The sequence below is a fragment of the Ciconia boyciana genome, chromosome 5 (assembly GCF_034638445.1).
Source record: "Ciconia boyciana chromosome 5, ASM3463844v1, whole genome shotgun sequence".
Classification (NCBI taxonomy): Eukaryota; Metazoa; Chordata; class Aves; order Ciconiiformes; family Ciconiidae; genus Ciconia; species Ciconia boyciana.
This window is the reverse complement of record NC_132938.1, coordinates 56,159,559-56,181,476: the sequence shown is the minus strand read 5'-3', so window position 1 is coordinate 56,181,476 and position 21,918 is coordinate 56,159,559. Positions and strand designations below refer to the sequence as shown.

General features: G+C 41.8%; 1 protein-coding gene across 4 annotated transcripts in view; it reads left to right on the top strand.

Annotated features, from left to right (window-relative positions):
- The first annotated feature begins 286 nt into the window (after nt 1-286).
- DNAJB14 (DnaJ heat shock protein family (Hsp40) member B14) overlaps nt 287-21,918 on the top strand; it is a 33,141-nt gene continuing 11,509 nt past the window's right edge. For 2 of the 4 annotated variants that reach the window (XR_012042822.1, XR_012042821.1), the window contains exons 1-3: nt 287-654; nt 6,742-6,916; nt 19,877-20,022. Coding sequence is in view for 2 of the 4 variants with exons in the window: in XM_072863325.1 (XP_072719426.1) it covers nt 522-654; nt 6,742-6,916; nt 19,877-20,022 (454 nt within the window). In the remaining 2 variants the exon portion in view is untranslated. Of the gene's footprint in view, nt 655-2,680; nt 2,812-6,741; nt 6,917-19,876; nt 20,023-21,918 lie in introns of all 4 variants that reach the window. The other 2 variants (XM_072863324.1, XM_072863325.1) reach the window with 2 other exon arrangements.

Genomic DNA, 21,918 nt, shown 5'->3' with positions numbered 1-21,918 from the left:
TCCGGAAAGGCCGCGGGCCGGTGCGGCGCTCGCCGGGCTGCAGTGCAGCGCTAGCACACAGCCGCCCGCCCGGTACTTTTCCATCGCAGCCGGCTCCCTCGGGCCGCTGCCAGGCGGCGGGGCGGCCGTGCGGGTGAGCGGCGGCGCTCCCGGCCGGGCTGGGCCGAGCCTGGCGCTGACTGCGGCGCGGCCCCGCGCCGGGGCAGCTGCCGGAGCCCCGGGGCTGGCGGCGGGGCGGGCTGGGCGCCCCCGGGGGCGGGCGGCGGCGCATGCGCGGCGGCGCCCCGGAAGCAGGCGGCGGGCCGGGCTGGCTGCCGGGGCCGAGCGCGGCGCTGGGGCTGCGGGTACCGCCGGCGCGGAGCGGCGCGGCGGGATGAGCCTTGCGGAGTGAGGGGAGCCCCTTCCTGCCCTCCTGCTCGCTCCGCTCCTCTCTCCGCCCCTCTGCCCCGCCCGGCTCCGCTCTGGCTTCAGGCCCCTTCTCTCTGCGCTGCGGCGGGCGGAGGCGGCGGAAGGAGAAGCCCATGGAGGGGAACCGGGACGAGGCCGAGAAGTGCATCGGGATCGCGCGGGAGGCGCTGGAGGCCGGCAACCGCGACCGCGCCCTCCGCTTCCTCGGCAAGGCCCAGAAGCTCTACCCGACCGAGACGGCCCGAGGTGAAGCCCGGCCCCCTCCCCGCGCCCGGCGCCCCGTCGGCCCTGCTGCCGCGGCTGCCCCTCCTCCCCTCTCCCGCTTGCCCGCTGCCCTGCTCCGTCGGGACGAGGGGGGACCGCGGGGCCTGCGGGAGGAAGGGAGGGAGGGAGGGCGGGCGGGCGGGCGGGCGGCGGGGGGGGTCTCCTCACCCCGGGGCGGCCGTTAGCCGGCGCGGCGGCCCCCGCAGGCTGAGGCGAGGGGGACCCAGCGGTGCGTCCTCCGCGCCGTGAGGGGACGGCGCTGCCCCGCAACCAGCCCGGGCTGGGGTCCCTGGCGGTGTGCGGGGCTCGGCTGGGAAAAAAGGCCGAAGCGATGGTTGAAGTGCCCGGGAGGAGCGCTTAGGGCAGGTGGATCTCCACCGTCAGTGCATGCCTTTGGCGTCAGGCGGTGGGGAGGAGTGGGGTCACCTCCCTCCTCGCCAAAGGGGTTCGTTCTGGGCCAGCCCAACTCCTCGCCTGTATTTCCCCCCTCCCTTTAGCCATCAACATAAGCGTAGCCATACAGACTAAGCTTAGACCTATTAACAGCAGGACCTGACTCAGGCCTCGGGCCGAGACAGGCTGGGTTGGCTTCTTTTCTGTCACTGTGAATTACTCCTTGCTAACAGCTTGCAATAAGAGCTGCTGCTCCAGACTGGGCAGTGTCTTCATCCTCTGATTTCCTTGTGGTTTGGGTTTTTTCCGTTTCATTTCCCTTTTGGTTGTATGGTAGCTATACAGGAATGGCACACGGGTTTAACTTTCCTAGAGGAAACGGGATAGGTGGCTCCCCCTATGAATTAACTGGCTCTTCAGACACTTCTGTGCTAAAACTTGAAAAATAATTAGCATCTGTCTACCAAAAGGTGTTCAGAAATTATTTTTTAAAGGGAACAATAGTAAGGTTTCAGTGTATGTAGAGCTGTTACCTGTCTTCGAGTCTTGCTGTCACACAGTGTCAGAAGTCAGCTCAAAATACCTTTGAATGCAGCAGTGACTTGTTGCACTCCTCTGGTTCTTGCTTATATTGTCTATGCCATGGAAGGAATAGGAGAGACTTCAGTGCTCTGTACTGACTTAAAGGCCTTCAGCATTTACTGGTTTTGGAACATGACTTTGGGGTGAAATCCTGACTGAAAGTGTTCTGTGCTGTATTTTATTCTGTAGTGAAGCCTTTAAGTCAGGTGAGCAGGTTCAGTGAACGTTTTCTGTCCTCTCTTATCTCCTGACTTATTTTTATATGCAAACAATAAGCAAAGGTCTCATCAGTGCTCTTCTTTTTTTGTAGTATATAGTTTTTTGGGTGTGGGGGTTTTTTATCTGCAAGACAGGATGGATGTTGCTGGTAAATCACCTGCAAGAAGGTAACCATTGCTTTGGATCAAGAATGTGGCACTGTTTATATTCTTGCCACGTTAGATACCTCTCTGAAATAAAAACAAGCAGAATTTTGCCATATGCCCCTAAATTTCTGTGGCTTAAGAAGATGACGTGCATGAAAATACTTTCAGCTTTTTGGAAGTTGTGTTGGTCAATAGGCAGGAAGGCTGAGGGTTTCTATTCAGCTTCTTCCACCAAAGAGAGTGAACAGCTTTGTCTGCTTCACGTAGCTTATTACCGTCTTATACCTCCAAGATAAGAGTTACAGTAGCTCTCAGGAAAAAAAAAGAAAAAAGATACCTCCATCTGATTTATGTTTTGAGTGTTTGGGATTTTTTTAAGTAGGACTGCTACTACATAACCACCATTGTATTCAGTGCAAGAAATAGATGGCTAATTAGGCTATTGTCTGTAGGACACTTGTTTTATTCACTGTGGAAATTAGCAAAGTATGTCACAAATGAGGTACAGATCTGGTGAAAAGAAGATGGTCATGTGGTTATGGTAGTGGACTGTAATCTGGGGAATTGTGTACTGAAACTAAATGCTTCACAGAGTTTCTCTGTGATATTAAATAAATCACTTTCCGGTTCCATTAGTGACGGCTAATTGTTTGTGCTTCATTTTTCAGGTATTCAGCTTGAAACAAGGGCCTGATTTGTGGAACTGGTGGGCAGTTAAAGCTCCATCTGAAGCTAATGAGAATTGCAGATGCCCTAATACCACTGAAAAAAATCAGGCCCTAGGCCTGATTTGAACTAGGTACTTAGAAATCAGGGGACTCTGTAAACTTGTAATATTTCTGTGCTTCAGTTTTCTAGCTGTGGAGGTTGGCAATTATTTTCAACTCATCCCATTTCTTCCCAAAACAACACCAAATCATTGAATTGTTTGGTTTTGGGGTTTTTTTGAAGTTTGAGGCACTTAAATAGCCCTGTTAAAAGTGCAGTAAGCTGCAAGGACACAGAATGTCCTGTTTTCAGGACAGGAGCTGGAAGGTGTGCAATAAATTAGAACTGGAATTTTACACTGATGAAGAACAAACAAAATTACTGCTTCATTATCTCATTGTCATCTTTTAGATAAATAAAGCGGGGGTCCACTTGGAAATAAACCCCAGTAATTCATTAGATAATTGAAAATGTGTCATAGCACATACCCAAGAGAAGGAAACAGTTAAGGTTTTGTGAGCTCTCTTAGTTCTAACACAAATTCTTATTTTACAGTCATAATGTGTTGGGTTTATGTGGTGGTAGGACAATATGGTGCAGCCCCAGTTGTCACTGTGCTCACTTATTTTCTCTCTAGGGTATGTATTAGAAGGTAGTTCGTACCAATTTGTCACTGAAGTAATGAATGTTTCATAAGTTGTATCTTTAGTATCATTTTGGGAACAATTGCCCACCATTTCACAAATGATGTTTCATCAGTGATAAAAGCAATGAGAACGGTAGTGCTGAATCTTGTACTGATGGGAGCTTCCTCCTCCTGACGGTATAGCAGATTGTGAAAGAACAGAGAGCAGGTTTTAACTATTGTCTCTAAAACAATACTATATGTGGTTTGGTTTTGGTGACATTTGCATTTAAAGTGCATTCAGCACTAGTTCAGTCATCAGTGAAGTTTAGTTTTGCTAAACAAAGCTTTTGCCTGAAATATGCTGACTGCAGCAGTGCTATTTTAAGGCTTTACTAGTGTGAAATCTAAGGTCAGTGCTTATTTAATGACACTTAGCTAATGACTTCATAGTAGCAGTGTTCATGTCGACGTCACTCTTTGCTAGAAAATTGTTTTACAATTCAGCTGTTCAAAATATTGTTTGATTATGATATTTGCTAATGATTAATCTTGCAACTGAATGGAAACTAATTGCTTGTCTGGAAAAGATTTGTAAGAGTAGATTTAAAGATAACAATGGATAAGATCTTTTCAAACTTAGGTGCCATTCTTTTTGGAGTTGAAGGCAGAAAATGACGTTAAGGACAGCTTTATTTTTCAGTGCTTCTTAAGATTTTCTTGCACTATATCTGATACTGCCTGGAAAAACAAACTTATCAGGAGTATGTGAGCTTAGTTTTTTAGGGTGTTGTGTTATTATGAATTCTGAATTCAACAGTTCTTCCATTAGTGAAAGTGGGGGTCATGTTCAGTGCATAATGGAGTCAAATGCAGTGCAAGGATCTTTCATTCAGCAGCAGGTAACAGTACACACAAGAAAGCCTTCAGACACATTTGGAGATAAGATTTGTTGTCTTACCTGCTAACAGAATAAGTCTTTGGTTCCTTGTATGTCCTATTTTAAAATACCTAGATGCACAGTGAAAGTTTTCTTTAATACACTGTTAGTACTACAGTTCGAACAGCTGGTTGTACCACCAGCAGCTCTTGGAACTGTCAAAGTTGTTTCTGAATATCTGAACTGTATCTTTTATTTGAAGAAAACAATGGGCCAGACCCTTTGTACGGTTTTTCTTTTTCAGCGTAGAACAATAGCGTGTTTGTATATTCTTTGTCCTGCTACCTTAAGAAGTTAACACTTACAGATTTGACTTTTTTTTTTTTTTTTTTTCTTTGCAAGCATCCTGCACTGTCTTCTCAGCAGTGCAGCTCTGTTATGGGGATGGGAGGTCTGAGAAGGTGATTAGGAAGTAGTAATGTTGAAAGTGTAGTGCAGCCAAACCAATTCATGAAAAGACTTACCAGCTAAGCTTGCTGTGAAAGAGATACTGGGCATTAATGCAAACTGTTGTCTATACCTGCATTTCTACTATTATTGCTACTACTGATTTTGCACAAGCATTAGTGCAGGGATGGGGAATTTCTAGAGCAGTACCAATATAAAGGCAGGATTTGCACAACGGTCAAGTAAGCATTATTTCTAGAGGGTAAGTCAGGGTCATGTTCGATAGGATCCCACATGATACGATTATTAAATATCTAACGTCACAGAACAGAAAAAGAATAATTTTGTTTTCTGTTATCACTTGTCTGGAGCACATTTGGACTGAAAATGCTTCATTCTGAGGGCACTGTCTGTTCGAATCTCTGTTTTTGATTAGTTCTTAGCCTGCACAGTCACCTTGTTGGAGTTGTTACTACTTCATTTACCTCAGAACTTTAAATGCCATAACGGATTATATTAGAATAAACTGTTGCAAATATTTGGATATGTGCTTCAGCTATAATCCATAGTGCAACTATAGCTCTCCTGTTTTCAAGAACTTAATTTCATTTGTAGTGAAAACATCCCCTCAGTATACAACTCAGCATCTAAATGTTAGCCTTTTCTTTATTTCCGCAGTAAAAAGCGTGACCTCATCAATTGATGAAACTTGCTGAGGCAGGCACGAGCACAGGACTGGCACTGAAGTCAGCTGACTTTCTTGTTCAGGCCGCGTGTAGCTATTCATCTGCAGTACTTCAGACTGCTGTGGCCAGTGGGTAATAAGTGAATTAATAAGTAAAAGCAAATACTGGAGAGTTTTAAGAAGCACATCTTAGGGAAGTGGTGGTTCTCCTTTTAAACAAAGCTCCACTTTTCTTTTCTTTCCTGTGCTTCTCTGAGATGGTGTGTAAATCCCAGTTTTCTGCTGCTCTAAGAGAGACCGTGCTAGTCAGAGCAGGAATTTTTTAATTTGATTTAGGAGAAAATGCTTCAGGCTTCTTCTCACTAGCTTCTAGAAGAAAATGGTTTTTAACAGTAAAGCTATAACATGCTTTCACAGTGAGTGGGACATTTTTCTTCGGGAATTTTTATTAGGGCATTTTTTATGCTGATAGTAACTCAGTTGTTTATGAAACAAATTTGGCCTATGTAGTTTGCCATCTTGCTCTGAAGGGATCTCTTTTCAGGGAAGATAGACTATGTAATAATCTTTGATCCACATTATGCTTCGTGTGCAGTCTCTTAAGTTAGAATGGTACTGTTTCTGATTTATTGGTAAGACCGATACCCCCGAAATACAGGCTTATATGCAGAAAGAAAAAGAAAAGTTAGTGTCTGATGATTTATTAAAACTGCTAAATTTGAGATCTGTTGGAACACGGAAGGAAAGAAGATTTCAAGATCTAGCAAAAGCATGCTGGTTTTCAAGATCTAGGTCTCAAGAGTTGGATGTAGTTGGCTGGTCCTGACTTCTCTGTGGCATTTAACAGTAGTTTGAATTTCAGCTGGTATTGCCTGGAAGGGGTATAGAGCATCAGTTTGTGGCCACTAATGGCTCAGGTTACAAATAGCTATGTACTGTAGCAACCGAAATGTGCTGGAGATAGGCTTGGTCTCTGTATGGAATAATTTGCAGGTTCTTTAGAGTGTTAGGTTAGTTCCTCTTTTCTGTTTACAGTTGCTTATTCAGGTGTTCTGATTTTTTCACCCCAAAGAATGGGTTCAGTGCCTCTCAAAACCATATAGAAATGAAGGACCTGGACAAATTCTCTCCAGTATTAAATTACCTTGGCAGAGGTGGAGAGGAGTCCAGCCACTAATTTTGAAACACTTTTCCATGGTTTTGCCATGAAAAGGAGTTGCTAGACTGGCTTCAGAAATGTTTGCGGTACAAAGTGGTAATCAATAAGGAAGGAGGATGTAGCAGCTATTCTTTTACAATGTGGTGCTCCCATTTAAGACACTTGAGAGCCCCGACTTAATCGCTAATGCCTATAATGATACTATGATATACTGTTGTTTTATAGTTTTGTTGGAAGCTATTATGAAGAATGGAAGTACTGCTGGGGGAGGCGCTTACTGCCGAAAACCAGCCAGTAGCAATGATCAAAGTAAGCCCAATAGCACGAAGGAGAGCAATGCATCTGCTGCAGGTGAAAGTGGAAAAGGCTACACCAAAGACCAAATGGAAGGAGTATTCAGGTATGGCCTTGCTTAAATACATCACTGCTTTTCATTCTGTGTATTATGTACTTACGCTTTCAGCTCTAGCATCTAAAGAAGCAACATAAAATTCAAGGTTAGCTGAGAGGGGTTACTTGTACTGAACTGTGACTAAAAGGAAGAGGAGACTTTTGCTGTGTTTACAGTATGAGACGCTGTCACTTTCTGTGAGAAAGATGATGCTCTTCTTTATATAAAGTAACCTTGATGGTTTAAAAAGAAAATACTCAAAATAGTTATTAAGTAGATCTCATGTTAAATGGAAGAAGTGATGAAAATTCTATAGTACAACTTGCAGGACAGTGTTTCTATTCTTAAATATTTTTATACTCATGATATCTAAGTTTACATTACATGCTTGCACCTAAAGTTTATTTTCAAGCTAATCTTGCTGTACAGGCTGGTCTTAGAGCAGTGTTAAAACTACTTCGTTCTGGAAGTACAGATATCTGAGAAGCACTGAAGCACATTGTCTAAGTTGTATTATAAACTCTGTCTGGACTCCGTGCAGCATGATAGTATTAAGATGGGGCGACATCAGGAAAGGAGGATGTGCGAAAAGAAACAAAGATCAATAAAAATGACCTTTTGAGGCGAGTAACTCTTAAGTCATGTTATCATTACACACTTTTTAGCTGTAGGAGTGAGAAAAATACTGTTTGATACGTGCCCTGATTTCCGCTAAAATATGGATACAGCCACTCTAAAATTGCACACCTCAAAACCCACCTGTGTTTTTAGATAAGCCTAGCCCAAATATTTTCAAGGGAGCTCAAAGAAGGGAAATCAAGAGGTCCTCTGTTGTGCAAAACAGAAATTCGTGTGTAAATTTTTTTGTGTGAAATGTATGTTACTGTTGATATTATCTTGGGATCTTTTCCTGAAGTTCAGTAATCTGTCCAGCTGTGCTAACAGTGAGGAAGAAGCAGCTTTTCTTTGTTGAGACAGCAGCTCTGCATTCGGGCAGATAGACAGCAGCTTCTCTGGCATGGTTATCCTCTTGGTGTTGCTATTTAGTAGAGCTTTTCACTTACCATCATCTCTGCTTAATTAATGTTATTGCCCTTCATGATACATCTAAAGTAAAACCTGAATAAGAGCGTACGTTTTTGGCCACCTTGAAGTATTAGCTGTTAAACTGAATGCAAAATGCGTGTGTGTGCACATGCATGCGAGAAAATATCCAGAAAGAAGTCCTCTGTACAATGAGGCTTAGATCAAATTAAGACATGTAACACATTCTCAGAAAGCTGCTACAAGGAAGGCTGTATTACTGCCAGTATTCACTCACCCGTGACGTGCCATTCTGAGCTGCAGTCTGCTTTGACATCAGGCTCCCTGCAAGTTCTTTTGTTTGTTTGTTTTACCAGAAAGTAATGTTGCCTACTTTTTCTTGAGTAAAATGATGTTGTAGAGCCAACTTTTCTCCGTGGTATGCTTTCATGGTATTGGGTATTGCTTCCTTGGAAGGGATTCACTGGATAAAATTAATCCAGTTTGTTGAGATCAGAACCAGAGTTAGGGGTATTCACGGAAGTTGCACATTGAGGATGATCTTGATGCAACACTGCTTCTTAGTACCTATTTCAACAATCTGCTTTGTGAATATAAAATTTGGAGGCTTAAAAAGTACCCAGATTTTTGCAAATAAGCAATTGTAATAGCTTGCAGAACAACCCATGTTTGTTTGTATTTTACATACTACTTGGAAAATCAGCTGTTAAAACAATATCTAGACCTTAACTTGAATGATGCTACCATCCTTTAGTATAGCAGTTTATAAACCTTTGGAGAGGGACTGAGTTTTGTTTTAGATGTGCAGTAATCAACAGAGCAAGTCCTCAGTTCTTGCTGGAAGTTTTGAAAAGTTTGTCATGTTGTCAGTTAGTGACAACACACCACTTAGAAAATTCGTGGTTAAGAATTAAAAAATCTATGCGCTTTGCCAAGGAGAACAGGATTAAATACAAACAGTGGGCTAAAACTTAATGGAAAAATAGAACACATTCAGTGATGATAGCTGGGGGAAAGTTCATGTTTAAACCACAGTGAGAATGAGCTTTCTAGTTGGAAGCATGAGAGGCTGCATATGTTATTGCTTCAGTCAGGCCCCAGACTTTTCCAATTAAATGAAATGCGCCCCTCTGGGGAGGGTATTCTTCAGAGAGTAGAGCTTGTCACCACCATATGCTTCTGCCATACCACAGTGGAATGGTTTTCAGACCTTTGAATTGGTTAAAGAAATGCTGCGTGAAAAGAGGTGGTTTTAAATAGTGTTTCATGCCTGATTTTTAATTTTTTTTTCCTATAAGGAAAGAAATTTCTAGACAGCAAGGTAGCAAAATCTTCAATTTTTAATAAATTCTGAATCTTGCCATGAATTTGACTCTGTCAAACTAAGTTGTTTTGTATGCTTATGATTTGAAAGGTGGTCATTATCCTCAAGTATTCTTCTTTCTAGGAGTTTTTGGTTCTGTATTAGTAATTGAATATAGACTGAGAGAAAGCATTCCTGATTTAACAACCCATGCCATTTCCAACCCTTTTTTATAAGCTCTAGTGAGCAGTCAGACAAGGGGGACTGACTCTGAGCTCTCTGACTTGGATCACTGATTAGTGTTCCTGGAGTTGTCCAGCTATCTTAAATTTACTTGTGACAATAGATTTAAGAAGCGTAGCGAAGACACACTTGGAGCAGTATAACTAATTTAACTGCATTAATTTTCATCAGTGTTACTCTAGTAATGTGGGTAGGCATGAATGCAAACAAGCACCTCAGTACTGTTTTTATTTTTGCCACATACACAGGGGACATTGATCACTAGCAAGCTACCATAGCACTTCTGTAGAGCATTACATGAGCTTGCAAACAAGTTGCTCAATAGGGAGAAGCATAAGATGAAATATCTTTCCATGGATTGCATAAGTGCTGGGTGATGCTCTGTTCTTTGTGGGAATGGTGCTCAATATTTCAGTGTGACAGTTTGAAGCTTGAGATATCCAAAAGCACTTTGTTACTTTTGAATTGAAATGCTTTGAAAATACCATCTGTAGGACATGCATCTTTTTCTTAATGATGCTTATCTTGTCACTGAGGGCTGGATCAAGTTGCCTTAACACTTTAGGTGACCTGCATATCAGAGATATTGCCGGGAGACTAGCAGAAATGTGCTAGGACCCACAGCAGACTTATGTCTTTTTAGAGCAAGTGCCCTAGAAGTCTCTAGGCAATTGAAAGGTGTCTGAGCAATGTTAACTTAAGACAAGTGCATGACAATCTTGTGCACAACCAAAAAGGGAGAATTTGGTTTGGGATTCTGTCATCTTTGCTTTAAAGCAATTCCTTCACTGTTTGATGTAGGTTATTGGCATTTTTTGCTGAGATAAAGAAATGAAACATTTGTGTAAGAAAGAAAATTTAAACTTTTTTTTCCTCTAGTTCACTTAAAACAACTGAAGAAGAAGTGCTGATCAGGATTACAGTTATCAGTTCTTAATTACTTTCAAACAAATTCTGTTCATCATATCTGCCTACTCATACCAAGTGTGCAGACCCTTTGGAAAGGTTTTGTGGACTAGCATGAAATCTAAAAAAAAAAAAAAAAAAAGAAATTATCATTTGCCTGCTGTGTATTAATCTTTCCTATTTCTTTTTATGCTGTGAAGTGTGTATTATCTGTTGTCTACTACATGATTTAAAAAAAATAGTTTTGGAGATATAGGTCATACACTTTATACAGACTCCCTTTAAATTATCTTAAAATTCATATGGTGTCTGATGTCTCTCTTTTAGTAAATAAGCCATAGCATATATTCCATATTACCTTTTCGACATCTGAAAGATAACTGCCATGATTAGTATTACGCTAAAGTTGGACTGCTGTCTTGTGAATACTATGGTGGAAACTGCTTTTCCTGCCCTGCCAGTGCCTGCCCCTCGGAAGAGAGCACAAGAATGAAATTTTGTATTTGGATCTTTGAGCTAGAACCAAAACAAGCCAATAGAGGCATGAGTTCTGTAGGAACCTTGCAATGCAAAATTAAATGTCATCCAGTAGTGGTTGAGAATAATCAGCAACTTGATTTGAATTCATGGAGTAAACCAAAAAATTGCCTCTACACATTTCATGGATCAAACTAGAAGGAATGTAAGCTGTGTGACTGACTTTTTCCAGGCCTTCTGCTGAGACTTCTGCAAATTCAGCAAAGAGAGATATATCGTTACTTTTTTAACATGGGGTCAAGAAGATAATTAACTGAAAGTGGAATAATAAGAGCAATCAACATGTGCTAAAATGAAAAAAAAAAAAACAAAACAACAAAGCAAAGAAATCAGGGCATGCCTTTAATTAGACTGCTAGAACTACTGTGAATTGTTGAAATATCCTGTTGAATGGTTGAGAAAGTCAAGGTGGAAATCACAGGCATAGAGCCTGTCATGGAAAAGTGGCACAGAAGATATGGTGGACTTTGTCAGAAAGCTCCTGCTTTGAATCTACCCTTTTTATAGCTAAAATAAAAGCTTAAAATCTGAAGAAAAGCATGCTGATGTAAACACAGCCTTGAATATTTCATGTAATACACACAGGAGAAACAAACTGACCAGGTACATCCAGGAGCAAGGTACTAAGACAAGCACCCTAATGTGTTGTTGAATCTATCAGTAAAACAGAGATCTGAAACTTCTGAATGCATTTTTTCTGAATGCGTTTTTTCTGAAACTTCTGATGTGATTCCAGAAACTAGGGGTATGCTGGTACCAGTTTGAGTTCCTCAACAACGCTGTGACCTTCTCTTCCCAATCTAGAGCACTTTTTGCAGACCACACTTATGTCATCCAAACTGTGACTGGCACATTCCCAATTTAGCTGCAAGATGCCATTTGCATCAGGTCCTCTGGCATCATTGGAAACTTGACCTATGTAGAAATTGGTCTGCATTTTACTGTGTTTTTCTGCTCAACTCTGAGATCATCTTCCTCTTGCTCAGTTCTTTGTTGCTAACATTCACATTGCTGCTCACTGTGCTGCTCAGTTTAGATTACCATTGGGAGAAATAATTGTGGCTCCCATTGCAAGCTTTTGGAGATTGTAGTTGAAGTATTTGTCTTTTGGGCTGTCCCTGTGCATGTAGACAGAGGCTTTGGAAGGCCCTTTGAAATACCTAGTCATATGCAAAACTTCATGATAATGGATCACTGCAGGTACTTGATACAGAAATGCAAGCATCTCTGATAGGTTTTGTTAACCTGATAAAAGGTGTTGATGTTGACCTAATCTGAATTGCAGATCTGAAAAGTGAAACAAGAAGCACAGCAGTAGGATCACATCATTTTGTAGTCACAGGAGAACCAGTGGTAATAGCCCAGAATTTCTGCAGGTGAGAGCAGACATTTCAGGACATGAAGGGCTTCCTCTGCCCTCAGCCGTCAGAGCATGGGGAGGAGCCCAGCATCAGGCAGAACTGGCTGTTGCTGCGGTTTGAAGCTGGATGACCAGTTCTACTGCAGGTGGCTTGTCAACTGCAGGCTGGGATAGTAGAGCTTTGCAAGTGATGATGAGATACCTGTCAACAGATTGTGGATTAATGTAGGCCATCACTTGCCCTCATGCTGTTGCAGACTCTAAAAGTCTGATATTATTTCAGGAACATCCAGCAATATGCCCTCCTAAAACAGCCAGCAAATCTGTTAACTAGAAGGACGGTGTCAGGGTGCTGGCAGGGGACTAACAATTCAGCAAGGACAGAAATTAGCTAAACAACAGAAATAATTTTATAGTAATTCAGATACAGAAGTGATCCAACCAGGAATGAAAAACACAAGAAAAGCAATTTGCAAAAAACAACCCCCCAAACAAATTAACAGTGAAAGCACCAAACTTCAAATAAGCTAGAAATAAACAACAAAAAAAAATGCAATTCTATACAAAAGGGGCAGTCCATAAGCAAGTGATATGTAAATTGAAATTTTAAAAATAAACATCTGTGTAGAGTTTACATATGCAAGAAAATTAGCACTAGGGACTACAGTGCCTTAAGTGCAGCAAAACCAACCAAACAACAATTTGAAATGCAGCTTTCAGGAAGTTAGTTGTTCATGCTGAGAGTACTGCAGGACAGGGGTTTCAGATGCAGTTAAAAGCCATAAGTAACATCAGTGATCTGTCTTTCCCAAAACCTCCACTGGTTTTACTCTTAATTTTTCCCAGCCTCTGCTGGCTGATGTTGTGTGGCCTGCAGTAGGAGACAAGGGGGAAGGGGATGGCTCCTTCCGTCCGTCTGTCCTTCCGTGACAAATCTCCACAGGATAGCTCAGCGCTCCAGGTGAGGGATTCTGGCAGAGTGAGGATTGTCAGGCATCAGTCTGCTAGAGACAAGGAGTGAGGAATATGTCCAAAAAGGCCTGCTTCTGCTGAGGGACAAGGATCAGGTTGGCCATGGCTTCCAACAACTCCCAGCAGCTGGAGAGAAATTTCTCATCAGGACAGTGGTAGTTTGGAGGAAGAGGACTTAAGTCTTGGAGAATTTCTGTGCAAAGCCCATGATCCCCATCTCTTTAAGGTGGAGGAGGGATGTGGTGTGTGTGCTCCAACAGTGTTTGAGAAGCCTGGTGACTTCACAGCACGTGTATGACCTGAGGATCTGGTGGGTTGCCCTGGTGATCCTGTACAGTTTGTCCTGCTATAAACTGACTTACTAGGTTGAGTTTGTGATGCATTAAGATTTTACCTCTCAGGAGTGCACCACGAACACTGATAATTTTGTTTAATTGAAAAGCACCTTTTAATCATCTTTGCTTGTCCCATCATCCCCAGTACAAAACTGCCGCAGTACAAGTTTTGGTGCAAAACTCACATGGACTTTGCTGAGGGCGGAAAAACGAAGCCATTACCCTGTAATGATTGCCCTGAATTGTGCTCAGTAAGGGACCTCCTGGCAGAAGTCACTAACTCCCTCTGTGTAGGAAACTTTGCATTAACTAGATGCTAGCTACTTATAGTCCAGATGCTTTTTGCCTCGAAGCTGCAAAGCAATCATATAAAACTGTTGTCTAATGGCAGGGTGTAGCAGGGGCTTCATAGCACAAGGTCATTGCTGAGAATTCCAGGCTTAGGTATGGTTTTTGGCCCCTGTGCATTTGTACAATCATTTAATGTATTTTAGCTTTAAAGCTTGATCTGCCTAATCCAAAGTCCTGCTAAACTCTGCAAAATTGCTGTATGTATATGCATGTTCCACATGATTCACCATGAAGTCACATACAGCGGTGCTCCTCAGGCCGTCCGGCAGAGTACTTGCAGCTTATTTTTGCTGCTGAGGTTTGTAAGAGCCAGCACTGACTTGGTTGAGATCTGAAGATGACAACGGGCTAAACAGTGAACAGGGGTTATGTATCTCAGTGTTGATCCTGTGCAGTAGAAAGGAGGGCAACGTAAATGATTTGGAAGATCGGTTACAGGTCTGTCGCAGGCAGTGTTGCTGTGAGCGTGCCCCTCCTGACAAGAACACAGAAGGGAGAATGAAAGTCAGGGGTGGCTGTCACAAATTCACAAAGGCTTCTTTGTTTGAGACTGGCTGTTTAGCCTAGGGTAGCAGGTCAGGATATAAGGGTGATTTGATATAAGATGTGCTTGAAATATCAAATCATAGCTTCATACAATATCAGGAATGTTGGAATAGAGATGTTTGTTTATTTGTAGATTTTTTTTTCTAACAAAGCAATCACTAGCAAAGACTTGCTAAGAGAAGTAGAAACATGTTATACCTCGGCTGAACACTTGTTTCTTGATAAATAACAAGAGCTCATTTGTGGACCAGGTTCAGGATAGCTGTTGCATGGAGGGTGATTACATTCATCCCTTTGGCGGGCAAGTTCTCTATGACCCACAAGGCAGGTTTCTCCCTGCACTTTCTCATCAGGAAGTAGCTCTGGTTTGATGCACTGGCTCTAAGCAGATCACGGTGTCAGAAGCTGGTGGGTCATGTGCTGACCTGAACGTCTTCTGGTTGATACCCACCATTCCTGCTTTTTCCATGAGGTTTCCTACTGGGGGACTTTCACTGGTTGTGAATGGGAAAAAAAGCTCTAGGGTGAGTTTTTGAGGGTTAGAAGAACAGGTTGGCATTTCTTGGGTTGTTATTTTATTTCCATTTTTCTCCTCCCTGCATCCTAGAGTTGTGAAATAAATGCATATCAGGTCTGCAAAGAAGTAAACTTTCATGGGGTTTTTTTCATGTTTGTTACTTCCATGAGAAATGAGCATATGCTGTTGAGGGAAAAAGTTGTTGAGGATGCACAGTGCTGTCATGGTTTAACCTCAGCCAGCAACTAAGCACCACACAGACACTCCCTCCCTCCCCCTTGGTGGGATGGGGGAGAGAATGGGAAGGGTAAAAGTGAGAAAACTCGTAAAGGTAAAGCAAAAGCCACGCACGCAAGCAAAGCAAAACAAGGAATTCATTCACTGCTTCCCATGGGCAGGCAGGTGTTCAGCCATCTCCAGGAAAGCAGGGCTCCATCAGCATAACGGTTACTTGGGAAGACAAATGCCATTGCTCCAAACGTCCCCCCTTTCCTTCTTCTTCCCCCAGCTTTATATGCTGAGCGTGATGTCACGTGGTGTGGAATAGCCCTTTGGTCAGCTGGGGTCAGCTGTCCCAGCTGTGTCCCCTCCCAGCTTCTTGTGCCCCCCCCAGCCTCCTCGCTGGTGGGGTGGGGTGAGGAGCAGAAAAGGCCTTGGCCTGTGTGAGCCCTGCTCAGCAGTAACTAAAACACCCCTGTGTTATCAACACTGTTTTTGGCACAAATCCAAAACACAGCCTCATACTAGCTACTGTGAAGAAAATTTACTCTACCCCAGCTAAAACCAGCACATTCTCCACCCCTTATTCCATACCATTTACGTCATACTCAGGTTCCACACTATGCAATACATCCTCATTAACCACCACCCCCCTTCCCATTCTTTGATACAATACACAGATAACATTCCCCTAGTCGATGGACCACCCCTGTAAAATGTCTGTAAAATTTCCACAAATGTCCACTGAGTTCATTTAGTCCATGACTTTGGGCTCCATCTCTTATGGTGGTCACTCAGGACAGGAGAGGTGGTGTGTTGTGTGGAGTTACTGGGCATCAAACCCAGCTCAGGTCAGGTCACTGCTGCACTTGCACTGCTTCTTGTAAGGCTTGTCCTCCATCGGTTCCGGTGGTTCCTGCTATAGTAATTCCTATAACATGCAACTCAAATCATGGGTTACAACAATTTAAAGGTATATCTATTACAGTCTCCTCCCCTGGTCCCTTTGGGCCAGGTTATAGGGTTTAACATTGCAATGACCTCCTCCCCTTGCTCCTAGCCTGGCTACCAACAAGGGGTTCCTGCTATAGGAAATCCCATAACATGCAACTCAAATCCCGGGTTACAACAATTTAAAGGTATTTCCATTACAATCTCACCCCTGGTCCCTTTGGACCAGACCATTGGGTTTAACATTGCAATGAACTCCTCCCCTTGCCCCTGCTCCGGCTTGGACTTACCCACAGACTGCAGTCCCTTAGTGGTGTTCCTGCTCCAAGTGGAGCCTCATCTGTGAGCCACAGTCTCTCCAGGGGTGTACCTGCTGTGGCATAGACTTACCCACAGCCACAGTCGCTTTGAGGTGCACCTGTTCCAGTGTGGCCTTATCCATGGGCCATAATGCCTTCAGAGACAGACCTGCTCCAACATGGCCTTACCCATGGCTGCAGTCCCTCCAGGCATGTACCTGCTCTGTCATGGGCTTGTCCATGCCCACAGGCTTTGAGGTGCTCCAGCATGACCTCATGCACAGCCACTGATGCTTCGAGGTGTACCTGCTGCAGCATGGACTTATCCACAGCCACAGATACTTTGAGGTGTACCTTCTCCAGCGTGGACTCATCCTTGGGCCACAACCCCTTCAGAGGTATACCTTCTGTGGCACAGATGTAACCACGGCCACAGACACTTCGAGATGTACCTGCTCTGGTGTGGACTTATTCACGGCCACAGACGCTTTGGGGTGTCCTGCTCCCACATGGACTCATCCACAGGTCACAGTCCCTTCGACTCGAGTTCACACTGGAGTTCCAGCCTGACCAGTACAGCAGCACAGAAACAGCAGCGATGCCCTGGCCATCTGCCAGCCCAGGCGCAAGGCCATTGCTGTTATCAACACGTTCCCAGGCACAGCACAGTAAGATGATCAGCAGTACAGCAGCACAGCAAGCAGCGAAAGCAAAAAGCAGCCACGAACGAGCACTAGACTCTAACATACAGTGAGGCAAGCAAGCCCCAGAGCAAGCACAGGAGCTTGCCAATTAATAGCTGAACAGCAATAACAGCTATAAATTTGATCTAGCATGTTCCAGTCAAACCTGTCATTATCTCAACCCTCCGAGGCCCATATTGGGCGCCAAAAAGGACTGTCATGGTTTAACCCCAGCCGGCAACTAAGCCCCACCCAGCCGCTTGCTCACTCCCACCGGTGGGATGGGGGAGAGAATGGGAAGGGTAAAAGTGAGAAAACTCGTGGGTTGAGATAAAGACAATTTAATAGGGAAAGCAAAAGTTGCACTTGCAAGCAAAGCAAAACAAGGAATTCATTCACTCCTTCCCATGGGCAGGCAGGTGTTCAGCCATCTCCAGGAAAGCAGGGCTCCATCACGCGTAACAGGTACTCGGGAAGACAGATGCCATCACTCCAAACGTCCCCCCCTTCCTCCTTCTTCCCCCAGCTTTATATGCTGAGCGTGGCATCGTATGGTGTGGAATAGCCCTTTGGTCAGTGGGGGTCAGCTGTCCCAGCCGTGTCCCCTCCCAGCTTCTTGTGCCCCCCCAGCCTCCTCGCTGGTGGGGTGGGGTGAGGAGCAGAAAAGGCCTTGGCTCTGTGTGAGCCCTGCTCAGCAGTAACGAAAATATCGCTGTGTTACCAGCACTGTTTCCAGCACAAATCCAAAACACAGCCCCATACTCGCTACTGTGAAGAAAATTAACTCTATCCCAGCCAAAACCAGCACAGGAGCTTAAAACTTGAACAAACGTTTAACAGTACAGTTTTAATGCTAATAAAATAACTTTGCAAAACATTGATGACTCACTACCTAATTTTATATCAACCAAAGTTCTGAAGAGTCTGGTCCACAAACAGATCTTTCAGATACTGAATTACTGAAGAGAAGAACCTAGCTTGGATGCTGAGATAGCAATTTCTTGAAATAAAAGTTTAATTTGATACTGTTATACTTTTAAATAAAGCTGTCTGTTCTTGATACAGTTCATAAGTAATACAGGTCTTGATGCTAAGGATGAAGGGATCTATTCACTACCAAATTTTTTTCTTATTGTAGAAATTAACAAACAAGTTTCCAGTATTCAGAGTATAATTTAATGTATTTTCTTTTCATTCTTTCTTGATGCTGGATTCACTGTGTTCCTTTTAGTTAGCTTTATAAGCTTCCTAACTGGAGCTTATTAAATGTTACTTCAATAAAATGAGCTATATTTATTTCACAGGATGTTCATGTTGGCAGCTGCCTGCATGCATTCAATTCAGTGCTCCTGTGAGCATTACACCGAGACTTCCATAAAAGCTCATGTTATTTGAACACAGGAAAAGAGATCCCTCAAATGAAACTTGATTTGATCAATCTGTGAACTATGAAGGACCACACACGACGGTGTGGTTGTATTTCTGATGCTAGCATTCCCTTAATTACAGGGTACCCATTCTTCTTTCATGAAAATGCCAAAGGCTTCCTTACCCCCTTTGTTTCCACTTGGCTGCCCTGTGTATAGTCTTTGTAACACTAAACCCATATTTACGTAGAAGTCTGTGCATTTAAGAGAATGTGGACACAGTTACAGATATGTGAAGAGACTCACATGAAGCTTTTAAAATATTTATGGATGTAATTTCTGTTTCTTGCTCAGACCAGCCCTTTTCTTTTGCTATGCACCAAATGTCAGTGTGCCTCATTTCTGCAATGCAAGTTTGTGATTTGGCCTTATTTTTCTAAGTTTCTGAATTCTTACCCAAGTAACTTGGTTTGATTTTAAGGTGTATTTATTGGTTTGGTCAGTTCTTCCTGCCCACATAAAATTAATGTTCTCTCTGTCCCCCGTAACTGCTCTTTCTCTTTTCTGAGTATTGTAAAGCATACCAAATCATTGCATCATTTCCCAGATTTAGCCTTTCCTGTCTGGGTGAGACTGCCTACAGGAAGAATATTTCCGAGATTTCAGAGTTTTAAAAAATGCTACATTGGACATATGAGATGAGCTGAATCCGTAATTGCTGGAGCTGTTATTGTTTCTTTGAATTTATATAAACACTTACAGAAAGTTTGTTAAGATCCAGGTGCATTCCCAGCAGCAGAGGTATTCTCACATGCCTTATTTCCCTGAAAGTGAATGCTTGAATGGTGTTATGACTTGACTTTTGTTTGGAGAAAGGGAGGTATTGTTTGTTTTGTTTTATATCATGCATACCAAAGTGCATTTGCTGTTGACAGTCAAAACAGGCCTTCCTACCCGCTAGCTCTGCGAAGTAAATTTGGAATTTTCATTTTATGCATTATTAACAGCAATATTCATATAATTGGGGATGGAGAAATGCTCCAGTAATTGCAAACTGAAACCTTTTCTTACAACTGTAGTAGTTCTACAGTAGAAGAAGTGAAATAAATGTATATAGTAAGTAATTTTGAGTACAGTAGTTTATTGTGCTCAATAGTGAGTTTATTATGAAAAATTGCATTCTTTGTTTCTAGAGTGGATTTTTTTTTATATTTTATATTGAAAGCGAGAGATGTATTGCATCAGTGCAATGTATTACCTCATTTGCAGCTGTGTTCTAACGTACTACTTTTACATCTTTTTGTTTACAGCATTTTACTTAATTTTTCTTTTGCAGTATAAAGAAATGTAAAAATTATTACGAAGTCCTTGGGGTGTCAAAGGATGCAGGCGAAGAAGACCTAAAGAAGGCTTATAGAAAACTTGCTTTGAAATTCCACCCAGACAAAAACCACGCACCTGGAGCAACAGAGGCTTTTAAAAGTAAAATACCATTTTTACTTAAAATTTATTTTTTGATTAAACTTTGTCTGATTAAAGGAAATTCATCTGCATTGGTCAGTTGTCTTTTTACAAAATTGTCAGTTGGTGTTTTGTAGCTAATATTAAACTGACATTTTTATCCAATAAAATGTTTGACCTTTATTATCTTAATACATACCTAGAAGTATAGATAAATAATGTGGGCTTTTGCAGTAGAGTTTGGTTTCAGAGTATTGACTGTAATTTTCAGATACAGGGAGCAAATACTTGATCTGTGAAATCCAATTGCACTTTTTTACTGTTGTTGACTTAATGTAGTCAATTGAATCTTACTATCTTGAATCTTTACTATACTTGAGCTTGAAAAAAACAAAGTAATACTTGATAGCAAAATGCAGTTTTTACTGAATCATGTGCCACGCTAAGTTACCTTTTCCTTAGAATTCCTTGTATGGGTGTCGTTTTACTACTTTTTCCACACAAAAACACTTGGGTTCAAACATGGCCTCATTAATAGTTGCCTTTGACCATTTCTTAGGTAAAGTTTACAGTCTGACTTGACCTGATCTAAGGCTGCCAAGCTTAGCGCTGCACAAGGAAAATTGTTGAGAAAAAGCTTTTTAAAGAAAACTACACCTTCATCTCAGACACAGATGAAGAAAAATGTGAATCTGTAAGAAATGATCATGCATAAATAAACAATCTGATTGTGGTACATCTTTTTTATTTTTTTCCTGTGTGAGGTTTACATGCAGACATTCGAAAAAATCAGTTCGATAAAACTCTTAAATTGGGGGAGGGAAAAAAAAGAAAATAAAAGTCCTGAGCAAGACTTCTGATACAGACTTTAAGGGGTAATTATAATAATATATTAACAATTCCAGATGAAAAGTAGAACATAGCAGAAAAGTTGATTGCTAATGATTATTTTAATGCAGCACATATGTGATGGCTTTATCTAAAAAATATATTATTCTTATAAAATTGCTTCCAGCCCTATGAATAAAATAATTCTTCCTTGTTAATAGCATTTTAAATAATCTTTAAAATGTAAGAAATCCGTTTCTTATTATTTAATCTTTTATTTAATATTAGCAGTTTGTACAAGTTTGATTTCTTTGGCTTAATTTCACTTTCTGGTTCTTAACTAGATGAGTAAAGGAACAGAAAATTTTGTAGGGGAATCTTGTTGACTAAAAATTATTTAATGAAATCTAGCATTTTTCTTGCATAGAAATTATTGTAATCTTTTTGTATGGCTAAGTAAATTTATGATTTAGTTTGCCTTTAAAGGTGTCTGATGAGTTTCTAACATCCAGCTGAGAAAAGGAGTTTCATAATAATAGCTATTATTTCATAATAATGCTTTATTTTAAGGAAAGGTCACATTAGAAAACAGAATTGAGTTTGATGTTAGGCAAGGTACTTACTTAGGTCTTGAGCTACCTAGTACTACTCTTCTCTTGTATTAAGCAGTCTCCCTGAGGTTATATTTTAGAGTAAAAAGTTTGTGCAAATATAATAACTTTTAATCTCTTGGAATCTCTTTTACCAACTTCATCAAAAATCTTTCCTTTGAAGCTTTTGAGCAGTTTTTTTCATTTTTTATGTCCTTTATTTAAAGAAAATTATATTTGAATCAAATCTGTTGTGAATTAGCATCAAATAATCAAAAGCAAATAACAAATAGTCAAAAAAGATTGCTGACTGTACCGTGACAGTATGGTGTCTTCACTTTATGTGCAGTCCCCTGATTTATGTCTCCCTAAATTCTTAATTGTTGGGAAAATCTAAATTTTTACTACCAATTTTATCCTCGTGCTGAGTAACAGAGGAACCTTGTAGCAATATTTGTTGTCAGTACTGTATATCATGCTCTCAATGCAAATTACCAGG